The 18,299-nt window shown below is 49.2% G+C and overlaps 3 protein-coding genes across 3 annotated transcripts; 1 reads left to right on the top strand and 2 right to left on the bottom strand.

Annotated features, from left to right (window-relative positions):
- Positions 1 to 8,332: 8,332 nt before the first annotated feature.
- EI90DRAFT_2612051 (uncharacterized protein) lies at positions 8,333 to 10,701 on the bottom strand. Its single transcript, XM_039053331.1, has 6 exons — positions 10,208 to 10,701; positions 9,846 to 10,139; positions 9,268 to 9,785; positions 9,010 to 9,212; positions 8,881 to 8,956; positions 8,333 to 8,819 (listed from the first exon to the last, which is right to left on the bottom strand). Exons 1-6 carry the CDS (start codon positions 10,483 to 10,485, stop codon positions 8,392 to 8,394), a joined length of 1,797 nt encoding a protein of 598 aa, XP_038910310.1. The 5' UTR covers positions 10,486 to 10,701; the 3' UTR covers positions 8,333 to 8,391.
- A 1,533-nt stretch (positions 10,702 to 12,234) lies between these two features.
- EI90DRAFT_3081116 (Mov34-domain-containing protein) lies at positions 12,235 to 13,854 on the bottom strand. Its single transcript, XM_039061934.1, has 5 exons — positions 13,799 to 13,854; positions 13,700 to 13,727; positions 13,338 to 13,568; positions 13,098 to 13,276; positions 12,235 to 13,038 (listed from the first exon to the last, which is right to left on the bottom strand). Exons 1-5 carry the CDS (start codon positions 13,820 to 13,822, stop codon positions 12,409 to 12,411), a joined length of 1,092 nt encoding a protein of 363 aa, XP_038910311.1. The 5' UTR covers positions 13,823 to 13,854; the 3' UTR covers positions 12,235 to 12,408.
- A 776-nt stretch (positions 13,855 to 14,630) lies between these two features.
- EI90DRAFT_3020572 (uncharacterized protein) lies at positions 14,631 to 15,404 on the top strand (the record flags this gene model as incomplete). The annotated part of the gene is made up of 5 exons (XM_039057519.1): positions 14,631 to 14,716; positions 14,778 to 14,863; positions 14,919 to 14,976; positions 15,138 to 15,217; positions 15,271 to 15,404. 5 exons carry the CDS (start codon positions 14,631 to 14,633, stop codon positions 15,402 to 15,404), a joined length of 444 nt encoding a protein of 147 aa, XP_038910312.1.
- Positions 15,405 to 18,299: the final 2,895 nt, after the last annotated feature.

Raw genomic sequence — 18,299 nt, forward strand, 5'->3', positions numbered from 1 at the left:
AGGCATCTTCTGACGCCCTCGAGTTATTAGACCGTGCCCGCTTGGACGGTCTGGATGAGGAGCCGCTGTCGCTCCCTCGTCTCCCTCCTACGAGGGACTTCATTTCTTTCAGCTCCTCACGGAGCTGACCTGTCTGAGCAGCTACCGCTGACGCGATGGCTGATTCCCAGCCTGCATTTGGCTGGGGCATTGTTGGACCTGGGCCGAATTGGCTAAACCAGGGGTTGATCTGGCCAGGGAAGTTCCCTGGGGAGTATGCCTGGGGCTGCAGCAGCAAATGCTGCCCCTGGAATGGCGCTTGTTGCGCCATCGGTGCAGTTTGCACCGCGTATGGTTGGAAGCCTCTTTGGGGAGGCTGGGGGTGTGCGATGCCTGTTGGCAACGCAGATGGTTGATGGTTCGCAGCACTCATTTGTGCTGCGTGCGTCATGTAATCCATGGCGCTTATCTGCGCCTGGTGTTGTTGTTGTTCCGGGGAGCCTTGCTCCCTGGGTTGTCGTATTTCGATATCCAGCGGTTTGTTTGGATCGAACCGAGGGTTGCCTCCCCCAGAGAACGACATCTCATCGTTATGTTACTCGTGGCGGTGGGAGGGGTCTTCGTTCTTGCGTGCGTGGGATTCGCCGCGGTTGTGTGTTCTTTTGCACGTGAGCCTGTGGTTCACGTGGTCTAGGCGAGTTGCTTGCCTAGCCCATGTGATTTCTAGTACATGGTGTGGCTGTCCGGGCGAGTTACTTGCCCAGAACTTTCCCACGCTCTTGGCTGTGGGCCATCGTCCCTCGGCTTTACTTCTTCCGCCTCCGTTTTTGGGGGCGTAATGATGCCGAGAGTTCCCTGTCTTCTTTGATAGGGAGTTTTTCTGGTTCCCTTACATTTTGTAAGGTGAGGTACTCGTCCAGGTGGACGAGGTCGTCGCAATTTCCTAGGGGTTCCCATGTGGTGTCCCCTAGTTCCCATTTAACCTTAAACCAGAGTTCGTTGTGAACCCATGCGTGGTTTAGGATTTCGCGAACTACTGCTTCGTGATCAGGGTCTTCCCCGAAATCGTAGAATATGTTTACTTCCCTATTTGGGAAGGTTTCCTGGTCATTCGGCTCGTGAGGTGCTAGCCGGGATACATGGAATCTTGGGTGGATTCCGCGTTGTTCAAGTTGTGGTGGCAACTTGAGGACGTAGTTGGACGTTTCTGGAAATGTTTCCAGGATTTCATAAGGCCCTATGTATAGGGGCTTTAGTTTTCCTGCCCTGCCTTTGGGTAGGTTCAGCTTATCCGTGGATAAGTATGCGAGCTCGCCTTTTTTCAAAGGCGGGTCCGGGCGTCTTTTCTTATTCGCCTGGATTGTTTGAGCAGCGCGATGATGTATTATCGCGTCGTGTGCTGCCATGAGGTTTTCCTTCGCTTTTTGAGCAAAGTCATTTACTCCCGGGTAGTCCGAGAGTGGTGCTGTTAGGCACATCTTTGGCATATGGCCGTAGATTAATTCGAACGGGGCAAATCCTGTCGATGTGTTCGAGCTCGCATTGATCACGAATTCCGCCATCGACAGTTTCGCTGCCCAGTCGTGTTGGTCTGGTCTAACCATCGTGCGTAGTATTTGTACTACTTTTTGTATCATTCTTTCCGCTTGGCCGTCGCCTTGCAGGTGGAATGCAGTTGTGAATTTCAACTGTACGCCGAGTATTCGGTGTAGTTCGCGCCAAAATTTTGACGTGAATTTCGAGTCTCGATCTGATATGATCGAGTGTGGTAGACCGTGGAGTCTTACAACTTCATGAAGAAATACGAATGCTAGTTCTAGTGCGTTCGTTGTTGTTTTTATTGGAATTAGGTGGACGTTGGACGTCAACCTACAGATGATTACCCAGAGGTAATCATATCCCAAGCTTGTTGGGAATGGACCTGTGAAGTCCATGGCTATTGATGACCATGGTGTCTCAGGGGTCGGGAGTGGGTGAAGCATTCCGGGATTTCTCCTGGTGCTTTTCTTGGTTGTTTGGCAAGTTCCGCAAGACCTGCAGAACTTGTGGGTATCTTTTCTCATCGACTTCCACCAGAAGTGTCGACGGAGGGTTTCCACTGTTTTCTTGGATCCTAGATGTCCAAGTGTTTCGTGGATGCTCTCAAGGATTATTCCCCGAATGGACTTCCTTTCGTAGTTTCCTTTCGGGACTGCTATCTGGGTCGTTCCTCCTTCTCCAAGTCGGGTTATCAGCCCATCTTTTACGGAGAAGTTTTTGAAATTCCCCGGGTTCTCTAGGATTTCCCAGTGGGTCTGGCTTTTCAAGTATCCAGATTTTATTGCCTCAATGAGGTCTTTTTCTTCGAATTGTTTTCGAAGGTTCTTTTCTGGAGTTATGATTTCTTCCAGATTTTGGGCGCTCCCCCTAGAGTTTCCTCTAGGTTATCGCTCCCCCCTAGAGCTTCCTCTAGGGTGTTTTTCGCACGTATCGCTGCGAGTCTCTTTTTCTCTGAGTTTTTACTCAGGGTACTGCTTAGTAGCAGTTCTTCGTATTCCTCGATTCTGTCGGGAATGATATCTTCTGCATTTTTGTCCAGGTGGATGTCCGCCGACACATAATCGTCGAAATGCAGATCCTCGTCCGTTGACGAGTCGTAGTATCGTGAGAGTGCATCTGCCACTTTGTTTTTGTGGCCTTCCACATATTTTATTTCGCAATTGAAGCTTGCGAAAAAGGCTTGCCATCTCAGGTGTCTTCCTGAGTTGTGGTTTTTCGCTTTGAAATATTCCAAAGCTTTGTGGTCCGTGATTACTGTGAATTCACGGCCTCCCATGAGGTCGTCTTGCCATCTCATGAGTGCTTTGAGGACACCCAGTGCCTCGAGCTCGTAGGCGAAGTACCTACGTTGTGTGTTGGTGAACTTTTTGGACATAAATGCGGCCGGGTGGCAAGTCTGCCACCTTTCGCCTTGTCCAATTAATGCACCCATGCCCGCTGGGCATGCGTCTGTTATGACCCAGACGTGGAGTTTGGTCCTCTCTTCTTCTGAGAGGCTTTCCGGTGGGTTCCACTGGACGGGCTTCAGGATCGGAGCCCTACATGCTAGACGTTTGATTTCGTCAAAGCATTTCTGGTGGAGTGGTGTCCACCTGAATGTCTGCTTGTTTGAGCAGATTGTTTGCAGTGGTCCTGTGTAACCGCTGATGTTTGGCATGAATATCGATAGATATTCTACCATTCCCAGGAATCTTAGGACTCCTGTGTGGTCTGCTGGCTCTCGCCAGTTGCGGATTTTTTCCATTTTATCCGCTTGAGCGTGGATGCCCTGTTCGTCCACTCGGCTTCCTAGAATGTCTAGGATTGGGGCAAATGGCTGGAATTTTTTCCGGCTTATGTAGAATTTCGCCCCTTTTAGGCGAGTGAATAACCACAATAGTGCTTTATTGTGGTTTTCCACCGAGCTTGTGCTGGTGAATATGTCGTCGAACCAGACGTGTAGGCGTCTGCCTACTTCTCCTCGTAGTTCCCAGGTCAGTGTGTGCTGGAAGGTGCAGGGAGCGTTGCAGTCTCCTTGCTGCATCGTGTTCAAGTTGTACGTCCCGTGGGGCGTGGAGAATGTCGTCCTATGGATGTCATCTGGATCCACACGTATTTGTTCGTACGCGTCCGACATATCGATCTTAGATCGGTATGTTGCTCTGGCGACTGATTCCTGGATCAGTCGCATGTCTGGCATTGGAGTGATGTCGAGGATCGTGTTTGAGTTACGGTTCCTCGCGTCTATTACCGTGCGCAAAGATCCATCTGCTTTGCGGATGCACAGTAGCGGGCATGCTCGCTCGCTGTTTGCGGGATACCACCATCCTGCTTTTACATAGCGATCTATTTTGGTCGCTAGTGCTTCCTGCAGTGCTGCGGGACATCTCGGGGTGTTTTCCCGAAATTTCTTGTTCGGATCCTTCAACGGGATTCGATGGTTCACTTCCCTCAAGGGAGGCATTTCTAATGGCGCTGGCGCCATTACGGTTTCAAATTTTTCTCTCCACCACTCCCTGAGTATTTCGAACTCGGGGTTGTTCATGGAGAGACCTTCCAGGTGTGGTACATCTGGAAGTTCTAGTCCTTCCGGACTAGGATTGGGCCAACCTTCAGGGTATTTTCTTGTGATTACCCTGAGGTGTGTTTCAATCCTGCCTCCCTGTCAGGGAGGCTTCTTTTTTGGTTGTTCTCAGGCTCTTGCTCGAGTTTTCCCTCCGTGTGATCTCGTCACATGGTCTTCGCTTATTCCAAGGGTGTCTATGTTGCCCTTGTTCGCCGTTCTCACTTTGTGGGACCGGAAGTCTAAGCTTACCTGGTTTTTGTTTAACCAGGGGGCACCGAAGATGGCGTCGTACCTGTCGATGTTAATTACATCGAAGTAGTGTTTTTCTACGTGGCCGTTGATCTCAACGTCCACGTTGGTTCCGAACAGGATCTGTGATCTTGTTCCTTTCGTCCCCATTTGAAGGACGACTGGGTTCTCCAGTTGAAGAATTGGGATGTGGACCGCGTGGACAAAGTCCGGCGATAAAGCGTCCGTTTCGGCTCCACTATCGAATAGCGCATAGGCTTTTATGCCTGCTATTTTTATGTGAGCCGTTAGCGTTCTCTTTGTTGAGAGCGGTCTGTTTACGGGGTATTTTCCCGCGTCTTTTGAGATGTGGAATTTCGCATCAAATAAAGGGGACTGGGTTTCGATGGACTTTTGGTCCTTCTTCCCTTTGTCCTTGTTTTCCTTGGGTACTTTGGTGTATTTCCCCAAGGCGTCTTTTCTTGGTGCTTCCACCAAGGCTTCAGCGACTTTTTTGTCTGCCATGTTTTCTAACTGGTGTGCTACAGCCAGTTTGATTTTATAATTTATGTCATCGTGGTCGATGACTGACATTGGGCCCATTCTTATGGTCCCAACGTTGACTTCCTCACCCTCTGAGTCGGGTGAATATTGAGGTCCTTCGTATGGGTCCTCTACTTCGAAGCTTGATGCTTCGGAGTTACCAGAGTTGTTCTCCGGTTTCTCATCTGATGAGCTTTTTGACTCTTCATCTGTTGAGTTCGTGATTTCCATGGCAGCTATATGCCTTGGTTTTTCATCGCTCGTTATATTGTGTCTTGGGCAATCTTTCATTTGCCCTATTTTGCCGCATTTGCCGCAAATTGGAACTGACTTTTGGTCAGTTTTCCTCGAGTTTTTCGAGGATGTATCCTCTTTCCATCTGGGTTTCAGCTCTTCCGCTTTCTTTCCTGATGGGAGGGCTTTGCCGCGGCTTGTTGTTGCCGTGGTGGTTGTTCGGGTATAGTAACCTGATTTGTAGGCTGAAGACATCTTCAGCCCATCAATTATCTCGTCTACACGAGATATTGCTTTTAACATCTCCTCGTTTGAGGAGAAGTCTGCTCTGATTCTATCATGAGCAATCATTTCCCTCTTCCATTCAAGGGGAATGTAGTTTAGGAACCTGGCGTTGAAGGACGCCTGGTCTGGTGGCGTCACCATCTGGGACGCTGCTTTTGACAGTTCTAAGTAGAACTGTTTTAGGCCTTTTTCCGCTTCGTATTTGACGTTGCGGTATTTCTTTGTCGCGTTCAACGCGGCGGAGGCTTTGATGAAGGTTCTCATCAATATGTTGAGAACTTCGAGGAACATGCCCTCGTCTCCTCTGAGGAGAGTTTCGTCTCGGAGTCTAATTCCGAGGTCAAACGCAGGTCCCCCTAGTCCACGAATCAAGCAGTCCAGGTGGACTTCGTCGAATTGGGGACCTTTGCATCCTCACGAGGCGAGGAATCCCAGTAGTTCTGTGAACCACTGCCAGAACGATTCCATGTCGTTCTCCCCTGACCATTTCTTGTCAGGGAATGCCAGCCCATTCTTTAGGGCTTCTGGCTTCACTCCTTCTGGGTAGGGAGTGAGTATTCTCACTTCGGCCATTCTTATGGCCTTTTCGTACCATTTCTCCAGGTACTCTTCTTGCTCCCCTGCCTTCGCAGGGTCGCTATCCAATGGAGATCTCTCCTTTGGGGGGGTTTTCGCTGGGGAAGTCTTCCTCGCAGCGTTTCTTTGGTTTCAGGCGAATTTGCCTGAAGTTGTATTTGTATTCTCTCATTGTTTTGAGAGGGTGTGAATGAGTTACCTCTCTGTTTGAGAGGTCCGTCATAATTGGATGTTTGGCCGAACCTTTGGTACGTGCCAATTCTCCTCCTAATCTCTGAATGATGCCTTCTTTCGGCATCGTCTTCTCCTATCCTTGGGAGAAGGATCTCCTTAGCGTCTCTGTCGAGTCGCTGGTGATATTCCAGTGTGCTTTCACTGGTGGTTCTTTTCGTGAATTTTTCACGAGTTCTATTTATGTCCTGGACCGTGGTCCAGGGGTGTTTATTTGTTTCCTCACTTTTTTGTGAGGAGTTTATTTCCTTCAGCAAATCTGTTTGTTCGCTGATTTTTTCTGTCAATGCATCGATTGCGTTGGCCATTCTTTCTAGAGTTATCTCTAGACGAGCCGTGCTATTATGGTTCGTTTCCTCGATCTTTTTCTGGATCGAGTTTATCGTGTTTATTATGCGCAATTCCTGGTTTTCCAGGAGGAAGTTTGGTTGGGCAAGCAGTGACTCTCCCCAGTTGACATTTCCGCTTCTGGGGGTTCCAAAATGGGTTCTTGGAGTGAACACTCCACGCTCGCTTTGTTTTGGCGAGGCCGTTGCGGAGGGTGCTTCCCTTTCATAGAGGGGTCTGTTCGCTGGTTTCTCCTTATTTTTACGTAAGGCTTCCTCAGCGAACTCCCTCATTTCAGTTCGCCTCCTCTTCATTATCTCGGAGACCTCCTCCGAAGTTGGCGACCTTGCCTTGTCTGGCATGGTGCGTGGGAGTGTAAACAGCGGAGGTTCTTTTGGAGCTTCCGTGCTCTGAGAGATCCTGCTCTCAGGGCGTATTTTCGCGCCTTCTCGGGCTTTCAGCCTGAGAAGAAGTTGATCTTCACTTTCCGTCCTCCATTCGGACGGAACCTGGAACAAGTCCAGTAGTTTTTTCGGATAGCCGATGCGGGGGTTTCTTCCCTTTGTTTCCCTTTGTCTGCCTTTGGGGCTTGACTTGGGGACGTGATGGGGAACTCCAGGGGATAGTGGGGCCCTGGGGTTTCCTGCGGCTCTATCCGATCAGCTTTTTGGGCTGATCGTTGGGCGCTTATGCGTTTTTCGCGCAAGTTGATCACCTGTGAGGAGGTAAGGGATCTTCCCCAGCTTGGGTTAGATCAGTTTGTTGTGGAGTTCTGGGGGTATTTTGCCCCGCACTTACTCCACGTAAGTTTCTAAAGTCTTCAGGGACCAGCCCTGAAGTGGTTGCTTTTCCGGATCGCGTTGATCCTCGTCGTCATCTGACGACGGCTTTTGGTTTGAATCTCCCATGATGGGAGATTGCGGTTTCTTAATAAACCGCTCGCTTCTTTTTAACGTCGCTGCAGATGCGACCTTGCCCTTGCGGGCGTGTTTAGGCGCCATAAGCGCTTCCGAATCAGATGTTGAGATTTTATAGTTGTGGGTTGTGTTGTAAAACACACCTCATGCACTTAAAAAAGTGTGAGGTCTTTGGGGTTGCTCAGCACACAAGCCATAAGTGATACAAGATGTGTATTTCACGGTGGTGTGTAAGCGGTTCCCGGAGGTTCCCGCTTGTCCACGTGACTATATGTATCTAGTTTACATGTGACTCGGGGTTCGGGGCTATTGCCCTGGACAGCCCGCCTACAGCGTAGCGGCGTAGCACTTGGCACCAGCAGCCCAGACGGCAGCGGGGCGGTGAGACTGTATAGTGGACACCTCACTCGGGCTTGTGTCCCTGTGTGGCTTCTTAGGCTGAAGCGGGAATGCATTATTATTAAGACGAAAAGCTAGTCTGTTAAAATTAGTAATGGTGTTGGAACCCTGTATCACTTCTGTGGTAGAGCTAGATTATGGGGCCTCAAGGGGCGCTACATTTTCCCTCTCTATCATCGATCGATCTTACCTGGTCTGCTTCGTGAATTTTCCATCGGTCCGTAGCTGACCGCACAGTGATGCATTGCCTCTTCTCCACCCGCGGATCCAAAATTACGAAGACATGCATTGCCATCCACCTAGTTGGGGACCATATCCATTCAGACCTGGTGTGCACGTACGTCTGGGAAGCTTCAGGCTTATTCTGGTTTATCCGTGCAGCACACTACCATGGACAAGAGATTATAATTTGTAATGTTTATGTCATGATAACTAGCTTCTACTTTGTTTGTGCGATTGGATACACATAGGGGCTTCGCGTCTACTTCGGCAAGGGTTCGCCTCAGGTGGGGGTATTTGAATGGCCAGAATACCCGGTGGAAAGGACCGAGTCTGCAGCAGACTGTTGGATGGAGGCAGGCAAATAGTTCAACATGTCCCCGCTTCATTTCGACCTCGGAGTTGTTCCCACAAGACCATCCCCATCACCAGCGGGCTAAACAAATCTACATATGGGCTGGTTCCTATACGCACCTCATCAACGGCGTTTGCCACCGCTGTACTCCACTGACTAGCCTTATCTAGATAATTCCAGTATTCCCTGAATCTGGCACCGTATTCCAGGGTTTCTCCTTCTTGAGGCTTCGTCGCTGGGTGGCCATAGTCAAATGAACGAATGACATTGTAGGTGTACCCGCATATTTGATTGGCTAGCGCGAAATAGGAACGCGAAATCGGTAGTGAGGAGATGTTGGTATGGTTGGGGAAGCCAGTGATGTGCTTGTGTAAGGTCGTATTTAGCATAACGACGCTCTTGAATACGTTCGGCATCCCTTGGGCGAAGAAAGGATTCGTGCCTAAGGGAGAGCTCACCGTCAGTACATAGTTATGTGGCCACTATGGAAGTGGGTATCGTACACATGGCGGAATCTCCGATGGCTACGAAATTGTTGGGGGTAGGCGCCGATAAATAGTCAATGTAACACGAGGGACGCTTTAAAAAAAATTAAGGATATTGCCACAACATTGGACCACCCGAATACACACTATTTTAGAAGAAAGGATTTGGATCTTGTCATCCACTTGACTTTCTCGGAGAAGGTCAAATAGGGCATAAACCCAAAGAGAAATATCCTTCAGCGACGGCTTGAGCTTGAATAATTTCTCATGCGTGTCACGAACAGTTAGGTCGAGCTGAGCAAGATTGCTGGGTGGCGTCACATCACCCAAAGCGCCGTAACTGATAAGCACTAAAAATAGGAAAGTATGTTTATGTCAAGTACGAATATAGAGATAGAGACACACATTCATTATCCAGAACCTTCTGGATGATGATCCCTTCCTTTGGACCTCCGCTGCCCGCTTCATCAGGACGAGGGGCTTGGGCGTATAACGTTTTCAGTCCGGCCCAATTTCCACAGTTGGGGTCATTCCGTGGTACTAGGCCAGCAATTCGGTGCTTCAACTTCTCGTCCTTCACGGGAACATAAAAGCACCTGTACATGGCGTCCAGAGCATAGGAACGGCGAGTATATGGGCCCCAGCGTTGCGCCACCGCAGCTGCTGTGGAACGAGCCTCTAGGTGATTGCTAGTCGCTCGGGGAAGCAATTTCGATGCTATTGCACTTCCTCCACTGCAATCCGCAAAAAACACGCAGGGCATTGTGACAGTTTCGGCTGATCCCATCGAAGGTCTGTAGGACACGGCAGAGATAGAAGCCGAAGATGGCACGGAAGCATGCAAACTGGTAACGGTTCCTTGTATAGCCTCCAAAGAATCCCCTGCGTAAGAGGCAGCAAGTTCGCGGAGGACCCTTTCCACTCTAACATCAACGAAGATTACTAACTTCAGGAGACCCAGGGTAATCAACTTGATCACTCACATGACCCTCTGATACTCACACCCAGGGAGTGCTGCCGTGGGCCAGCAGTTCCAGGACGTACCCAATATCCACCTTCGGAAGCAAGGATGAACTGGACAGCCCATCTTTGCGGCCACCTCATCAAAATTCGAATAGAGTGCTCGACAGATGATAACCATCAGTGGAAACGCGACATGGCAGTGACCACGCTGAGCAACACGCGTTGCAGTTCTCTCGATTCGGTAATCCGGCTCAATGATAACAATGCGTGCAAAGTAATCGGACAGAACGCGAGCAGTTGCATATCCTGCAATGCTGGGAAATGATAAAGACACGACAAGGGACTGTAACAAGGTAGGAACTTCTCTCAAAGTGGGACTTACCTTCCTCCAGCCACCACTGCTGTTCCTTGAAGCTTCTTCCCATCGCGTTTGGGACGGAGAAGCCTGAGCTGAGGGATAACCGTCGTCGTGTTGATGATGTAATTACGATGCGCCGACCATGCAAGCACGAATACGATGCAGAGAGAACAAGCAAATAATAACATGCCTGGTAACCTTGAAAAACATTGGCGATTGGGACTTGCTGTGGATTTATGGGCAGAGTCATGGCTAAACTCTTCGTCGTCTGGAAGCATTCCACGCATGATGTGTATCCGCATCCGTCCGGCTCATGAGAAGATGGATCAAACTCGAATTTCTTCTAGTAAACTAGGGGGGCTCGCCAAAGACGATCTGTTTATGGTTATCCCCAAGAGACCGTACCAAAGATGTTCCAGGCGTTGCGCTATATGTTCCCCAGGTAATGAGGGGATACTCGAGTACCCGACGACCCACGTTTTATATCCAGGTTATCGTGCTATGCATTTCCTTGGTTTCCTACTTTGGACAACCCATGAAAGGAACACATCTCATTTGCTTCTGCATCAGTGGAAGAAGCATGTGGAGACGAGTGTTTACCAGATCATGATATCAGAGTTGATTATAAGAAACGGGCAGTTCGGAAGATGGCATTTCAGGAACAACCATTTCTCCCGTGAACAATCAATCAGGAAAAAGGGAAAGGCATGGCGAGGACCAGTTGATCGCAAGGCGACACGATACAGTCTAATGGGTTAGTCCGCCTCTCGGGCAACCTCTGAGCATGAAGGTGAGCAAAGCAGTGAAAAGGTTCATTTTAGAGTTTGACCGCATGAACATACAGCATCACTCATTTCCCTATTCGACGGGCCTTTCAACTGGAGCGAAAAAAATACCGAATCAGTCTTCTTCACAGGTCCGACTTGTCAGAGGGCCTAACTGAACAGGAGACTGAGCGCCGAAATCCGTCGCGGCGGAACTTTCCGGCAAATCATCGATCATCGAATTGCGGTCGCGGATGTTCTTTCCCCTCTTCTTTTGTGCGCCATGGGCACGCTACATCATTTAATTATGTGTCACCCAACAACTGGTTAGTTTTCACCAACACCCTTCACTACACTGTAGCATTCGATTTAAAGAATGGGCATTGCACTTTGCACGGACATTTACTAGTCCCCTGAAGTTCACGCTGGCACAATTTTTCATTCTTACCGACAGATTCCCGATGGAGGCTAAAATTAGGGTGCCGCGGTTCTCACCGGGACCGAACCGTGAACCGGAGTTCGGAACTTAGTTCTCTAAGTCGGGGGGTTATTGCAAACGGGTTCGAACCGAACCGAACCGAACCACCGAAGGATTAATTGCACCATGTTGATCGATATTGCGCACACATTCATAAAGCATTTTTGTTCACGGCTTCAGAGATCAAGGTAGTCCTGGCAAATTTTAGGCAAATCCTACCAATGGGGACCTGAAAGCGGATTCCATACGGATTAAAAATTACATTACTCGGTTAGTGGTGCAGGAACTCTTCCGCCGGACCGGGACCGAACCGAACCGGGCCCTAGCCAAAATAGATTTGAGCGAATCCACTATCCAAAATACAGGTGGGAAATGAGGCAAAAAAGAAGGCACGAAGAAGAACGGGTAAAGATGGTGGCTTGAAGTGGGGGGAAAGCATAAAGTGAGCCGGAAAGATCCGTCGCGTATGTACACGCAACGATATCTCTTCATTTTTGGCGTTATCCCAATCTTGCACCAAGGCAAGGCACTCTTGATCGAGAGTTATGCATAATGTACTTTCTGGGAGCGGAGTTATGGCGGGTCAGTGCATCCAGAGTTTAGAATATTTCCAAAAAGTAGAAGGCCACTAGGTTTACTTACATATATTCCATGCTTCAAATTCATCTTTGTCTATTGCCACTGCTTCACTGATTTTTAATCGGGCTTACACTATGGTGCAATATGCGCACAGATTATGGAGGGTAGGAAATGTGACCATATCAAGCATGGAAAGTTGCACTCTCTTATAGGTATCCTTTGCCAATATGCGCAATACTCAGTATATATAATCAATATCGATAATAAGTGTTCATTGGGCTGAAATAATGCAGGCAGGTTCTTGCGAAGCATGGCGAGCACTCTAGCAAATCTCAAATTAAAGTAACCGATCGTCGCAAGCCTTTTTGATTCCGTGCGGAAGGTGTTAAAGGTAATTCTATCATTTACTTATCGGAGGAGTTACTATCCTTCCCGGCCCCTTCCCTGCCATCCTTCCCTTCCTTTGCCGTCCCATTGAGCTGTGCCTTCCCTTTCTTCCCTGCCGAGTTGGTCTTCTCATTCGTCGCACCACCCGGTGCATCCTCGAGCTCGGCAACACCATTTTGGGCTTTGTTCTCAACTAACTTTTCTAACGCGATCACACTCCTAACAAGAGCACTCAAGTATATCACCAATAGTTGGTCGTTTGTGTTTGTTGTGAAGGCTGATGTGAGTGAGGTGTTGTCGAGGTCGGGCAGGAGATTGAGTGCGTCTTGGAGGTGGTAAATAACTTGATGGTTGACAGGGAGGGGATTTGGTGAAAGTGATGAAACAGATGTAGAGGGTGAAGTAGAATTGAATGGGGTTACGGTGGACTGGGAGTTAGCTACCGCATGGAGGTAATCGCGAATTTCGGATATACGCGAGGTGAGTCCACGAAGTGAGGAGAGTTGTTCCGCGACGCGAGTGGTGAGAGTTGTGGTAGTGCTGTGTTTGATGTCGCGTAAGAGATGCTCTACACCAATTTCCTCTGCTTCTTCTGCTTCGATAGCGGAGGGGACATGGAAGAACGTTTTCCGGGTTTCGGTACCGTCCTTTTTTCGTTGAAAGTTGACATGTGAGAAAAGATTAGTGGAATGATGTGACCACGTACGTCTTTAATCTCTTCGACGGCAAAGTAGGCGTTGGTTGGAATGCCAACTTCCTGTTGACGAACATCCACGATGACCATCACTGGTCGAGGGATGAATCGCTTGAAGAGGTCATTAATCTCTTGGTCCGACCCTCGTAGCTTCGGCCCGGTATGATACCACCCGATCATTCTTTCTCTAGCTTTTATCATAGAATATGCTCAACAGAGACCGTACCCAATTTAGCAAAGAGAACCGCCTACCATTCACTTTCTTGAACATCTGCCACATCCCCTCGATATAATTATGGTCCAAAAACCAAGTCTTACTGTCCTTCTCATCTTCCTCGAAGGGAATAGCGAAAGAGTTGGCGACATTTACAGTCTTCCCATGATCTTGCCCCAAAAGAACGCCAATGACACGCTTATTTGGCGCGCGTGCGGCTGCACGCGCGTGGTGGTCTGCAACAGACAACAGCACCAATGGGTGAACGACTGTGGAGATTCAACGGAGTTCCCCATGAGATAGTGACCGGCGTGTTGTTTTGGCACAATAACAGAGTCAACAAACAAGCGGGTGTTCGAAATTTAGTTCTTGGAGGAGGTTGATGACATGCAACACGTACTAACTGTCGTGCTGCCAAGATCGGTGAGCTATATGGAATACTTATCAGCAAAGCTTTTTAGGATACGTTTTTGTCGAATATAGAACATCCCCTACAGACCTGCTGCGTTGATGTTGCTGGCATGTTTCACTGTGATTCAGCTTTAGGGCGTTCCTGGAGGCTTGAGTGGGTGGTTGCGCGACGCGCAAGTCCTATTCGGGAGATTCCGATTCCCACGCTCTTTGAATCGGCTCAACAGTCACTCTCTGGAGACAGCAGTGAACGGCCGCGCCGTATCGAAAGGTGCGAATGAAGACCAAAGGAGAAGGGGGGGAAGCGGGGAATGAGATGTGATTTTTCCTTCCCTTAAATCTGACGAGTCTGCTGTTACTCGATTGCTTACCTAATATGTGGCCACAGAGATTTCTCCGTGGTGGCTCGAGAGTACTCTCTGGGGCTCCCATTGATCATGAGTGACTGCTTTGAATAACTCCCCAGTACCTAATGAAGATGTAGGGAAGGTCTTCCCCTTTCTGTTCATGTAGTGCATTGTCCAGAGCTCTGAACGTCTGGATCGATCGTCTTCACATCTTCAGTACACTGTCGCTCCTTTTATGGGAAGAAACGCAATCCCTATGCCTCTGATGCTAAGGCGCTGCTCTTTTCTACTGGTGCTGGCCTAAACTGCACGAATGGATGTATGATTTGCTGGCGTTGCTTGTGTGAACCATCCATCCTGACCTCGCAGTGGATGACGCCCATTCCATGACGCATCTCTCGTCCAGAGCCAGCTGCCTCCGGACCCAAATTCTAAGGGGATGAATATATAATCCCGTTTATTCTGCATGGGCCCCCTTCCCTAAACTTCCATCTCTTCCTCTCGTCTGGAACGAATTTCCCATACACACTAACGGCCAGTATCCGTTGAAATAACTTCTTGAGACTCTTCGTGATGCGTTTCTTCACCGTCATCGCGTTCGCCTTTTCTCTCCCTCTCTTCATCGTTGCTTCTCCCCTGCCTCATGATGGCGGTTCTAGGTACGCTCCCCTTTATTGTCCCGTCGTCGCGCTAGGCGTTACATATCTCTGGCAAACGTAGTTATTCTGGGTCAACTGGCGAAGCTAACGGTGGGAGCGTGTCTGGCGATGGTGGGATTCATCTCGTCAAACTTCTCTCTCACAATGGTGCGCAAGGACGCGTATCCTTAGGGAAATAACCCATTTCTGATCCTCGCGTTAGCCCAAAATGGTGGAAAATCCTCGACGGGCCTTTCATCGGCCGGACCGGGTGGCAATGAGTATGTGACATTTCTCATGTTCCTCAACGTGGTGGACCGCATCTTCTCTGTGGAAGCTGCTTTCCGTCTTGTATTTTACGCGCCGTGACGCGTCTCGCCCTCCCTCGCGGACTAGATTTATCTTTGCCGATGCTCATCCTCATCGTTTCGTTTCCCATCAGTCTTGTTACTAACCGTAAGAGTGGAAAGCATGGAACAAGCAGCGGCTTTACGGGTGGCTCTGCTTACAGCGGTACACCCGGTCAGTCCACGACCACTCGATAACCAACTCTCCTCACCGTCTTACTACTCTAGGTCCTTCTGGAGGAGGAAATGCACAGACCGATAAATCTATCTCCGTTCTGGACGTCCTTTCTGATAACGCTGCCCCTGGAGGCGAATCCACCTCTGGGCCTGCTCGCGGTGGGAGTGCTGGAAACCAGATTTGAGCTTAGGGCAAGCCACGTCTTACTTTTGTTTCCTTCCTATCACACTTCGATACGGATCAAGAATTTTCGTCTTCTGGTTTCATCAAACTGCATGTGTATCTTCTTTCCGACGAGATGGACGTGATGGACTTGTGCGCATTGGCTTTACACATACACACTCATACATTCACCTGTACACCTACATACACACTCTGCATTGGTACATTGTCGGCATTCTTGTTCATCTTAGAGAGATTTCAATATAAGTACCGTTGGGCACGAGCAGCACTCGACAGTATACCAAGTGCAGTTAATCCGTCGGCTGTGCCATGGCTAAGCAGAACAGAGCCAGGGTCCAGCCCAGACTTCGTTTCATAAACCGAACCAATGGACGTCGAGATCATCGGAGTAGAGCCACTTTCCAGTTTAAAGCCAACTGATCAAGGGCGCGAGGCAGGCGCAGGGATTGCGGACGACGCACGAATGGAAGTTGGGCCTTAAGCGAAGAGCGGGTATTGATAATAATTTCGTCACTACCAGGAACAACCATCCTCACGTACATACATAAGTTATCTTCGCGGAAGTACTACAGTTTCTACCATTCGGTCGAAATCGACGGTTCGTTATGTGAAGTTCATCAACAATGTTCTAACTCGACGAAGTGCCCATTCTTTCCGTCCCAAACGGCCTCTGCTGTCCCTAGAGCGAACGATGGGCTATCGTCGTCATTCCCCTCCGAATCCAGGTACACAGGGTTCGACGAGTCGGGTGAGAAATGGCTTGATCTGAATTTGTTAGGCATGGCGACGAGGAAGGTTACTTCTAGCTTGTCCCGGTCTGAAACGGGGATGGAGGGTGATGGATTGGAGTGGGTAGGATGTCGTAATGTCTCTGGGAGCGAAGAATGAGGACGCGTCAGTGGGGAGCTTGAAAGGTAGCTTCGTCATTAGGCTGGGGTACGCCGCTGTGAGGCCGTGAATGCGAATGGCCACTCGTCCGGCGGATACTATCCTCGCGATAATGGCTAGTAGGTGGGAAGGGGAAGGACAAATTTGCCAAATGTCGCGTTAGGGTACAATGGGACAAAGGAACGGATTTACGAACCTGGGCGTCATGAAGCGTTGTACAGAGCATGGATGTATGCGAACATCCAGAGGCGAGGGGTCTGTGGCTCGACGATACTCCTTCTTCCAGACTAGTCTCATCTGAACTCAATGGGTATGGCCATCTGGGAGATGATGATCACACCGGCATAAGGATGCATGGATCATGGGTTCATCCCGGAAAGTCATGTTTTCTGAGCTGACCTTACTCCCAGTTTCAGCGTTTCCCTCCGGAGAAAAAGATGGAAAGATATTATCATTAACCCCAACGGTCTTATGTAGCTTTCTGTTCAAAGGGGTAATGGAAACCTTCCTTTCATGCATGACATGAAGCGAACGATCCTGATCGACACGGATGGGTCTAGCCAGTGCCTGACCGCGAGAGCCCTCTCTTCATATACAAACGTCATTGAAGCCGGGCTGAACTCGGACCTCGAAAGTGGATGCCCGGATATTCAAAACATAGTGGCTAGTTCCCTCCTTTCGAGGCAAACAAGGTTACTTATATAAGCTCGGATATGAAAATTAATCGTTGATGATCCGCGAATGTCATATGATGGGCAAGCCAAGCGGGGATTTGGAACTCGGATTGGGAGGAGAGATTGCCTGGCCCCCCTCTCATACGCTGCGCGATGATGCATTGGACAGATCGGTTGAAGTACTAGTACCGTTTTTTTTTGCACGTCGCGCGCCGCGTCCACGAGGTGGGTTTTTTTTGCACCCGTGACTTCGTGACAGTACTGCTTTCCCTACGACTGGCGTACAGTCCAGGCTGGTCAGCACAGAGTGAGTATGCGGCATCCGATTGTACATAGTCCTCGTGTTGGAAATGCGAGTCACCGGAGATATCCGGGACGCATGTGGAGGATTTTACTAAGCGCGCAGTCCGCACAAGAATTGCCCTACGTAGATTTCCTCTTTATTCATTCCTTTGTATATACTAGAAGGGCCGCTTTCGCAGCCACGACCTTGCTTGAACCCATGGCAGCAAAGGGAACAGGGATTTTCTTGTAACGTAGGAATTCCGTATAAGCAATCCGCTACCTCAGCGGTAACACTCGTGAGACCAGATGTAAGCTAAGGTAAAATCTGATGATTTTTGTCAACGCCGTCTGTGCGTATTTATATACAATGTAAATCTATTGCGGAGCGGCCTGTTAAGGTAACTCCTGTGCGACTACGGAATTAGTAATTCCCTCCACATAGTCCTCCACATAAACTGTTGAAGTTAGCAGTCCAACGCCACAGGCGGTCAGGGGCGGTAATCCACCCGGTACGTCACAGCCGGATTGGAGGAGCTCGGACCGGACAAATTGAGCTTTGGGAGAGGCGTCGGGGCGCTCCTGCAACTTGGTACTGACCACAAAGCGTCCAGTTACCTTTGTAGTTCATTTCCTTTTGTCTCTCGTGTATCACTGTTGCCACTCACGCATGTATTTAAGGGCGAAGCCTGCAGATGCGGATACCCAACTAATCGACGGTATCCGACATCTCAGGCAAGTCCACCATCGTTGTATTTACAATACTACCTAACTAATTGACAGTATCGACATCTCATAAACACTGGCTGTGTCCGGTCCTCGTGACTCGTGATTACAACATTTCAGGGAAGAGTCGTGCTCATTTCTACTTTAGTAGAGGCTGGGAACCTGCCTAGTGCTCATTAGGGATGTTCACGGCGCTCACAACTCAGCCAAAACTAAGTCACAAGAGTGCCAAAACTCACCACCGATGTGTGACAGTTTTCAGAGTCTTTTGTGTAAGTTTTGAGCATGGTGAAAGGGTGTTCACAGCAACAAGTCCAAAACACTGT

The sequence above is a fragment of the Cantharellus anzutake genome, assembly GCF_015039405.1.
Source record: "Cantharellus anzutake strain C23 chromosome Unknown EI90scaffold_83, whole genome shotgun sequence".
Classification (NCBI taxonomy): domain Eukaryota; kingdom Fungi; phylum Basidiomycota; class Agaricomycetes; order Cantharellales; family Hydnaceae; genus Cantharellus; species Cantharellus anzutake.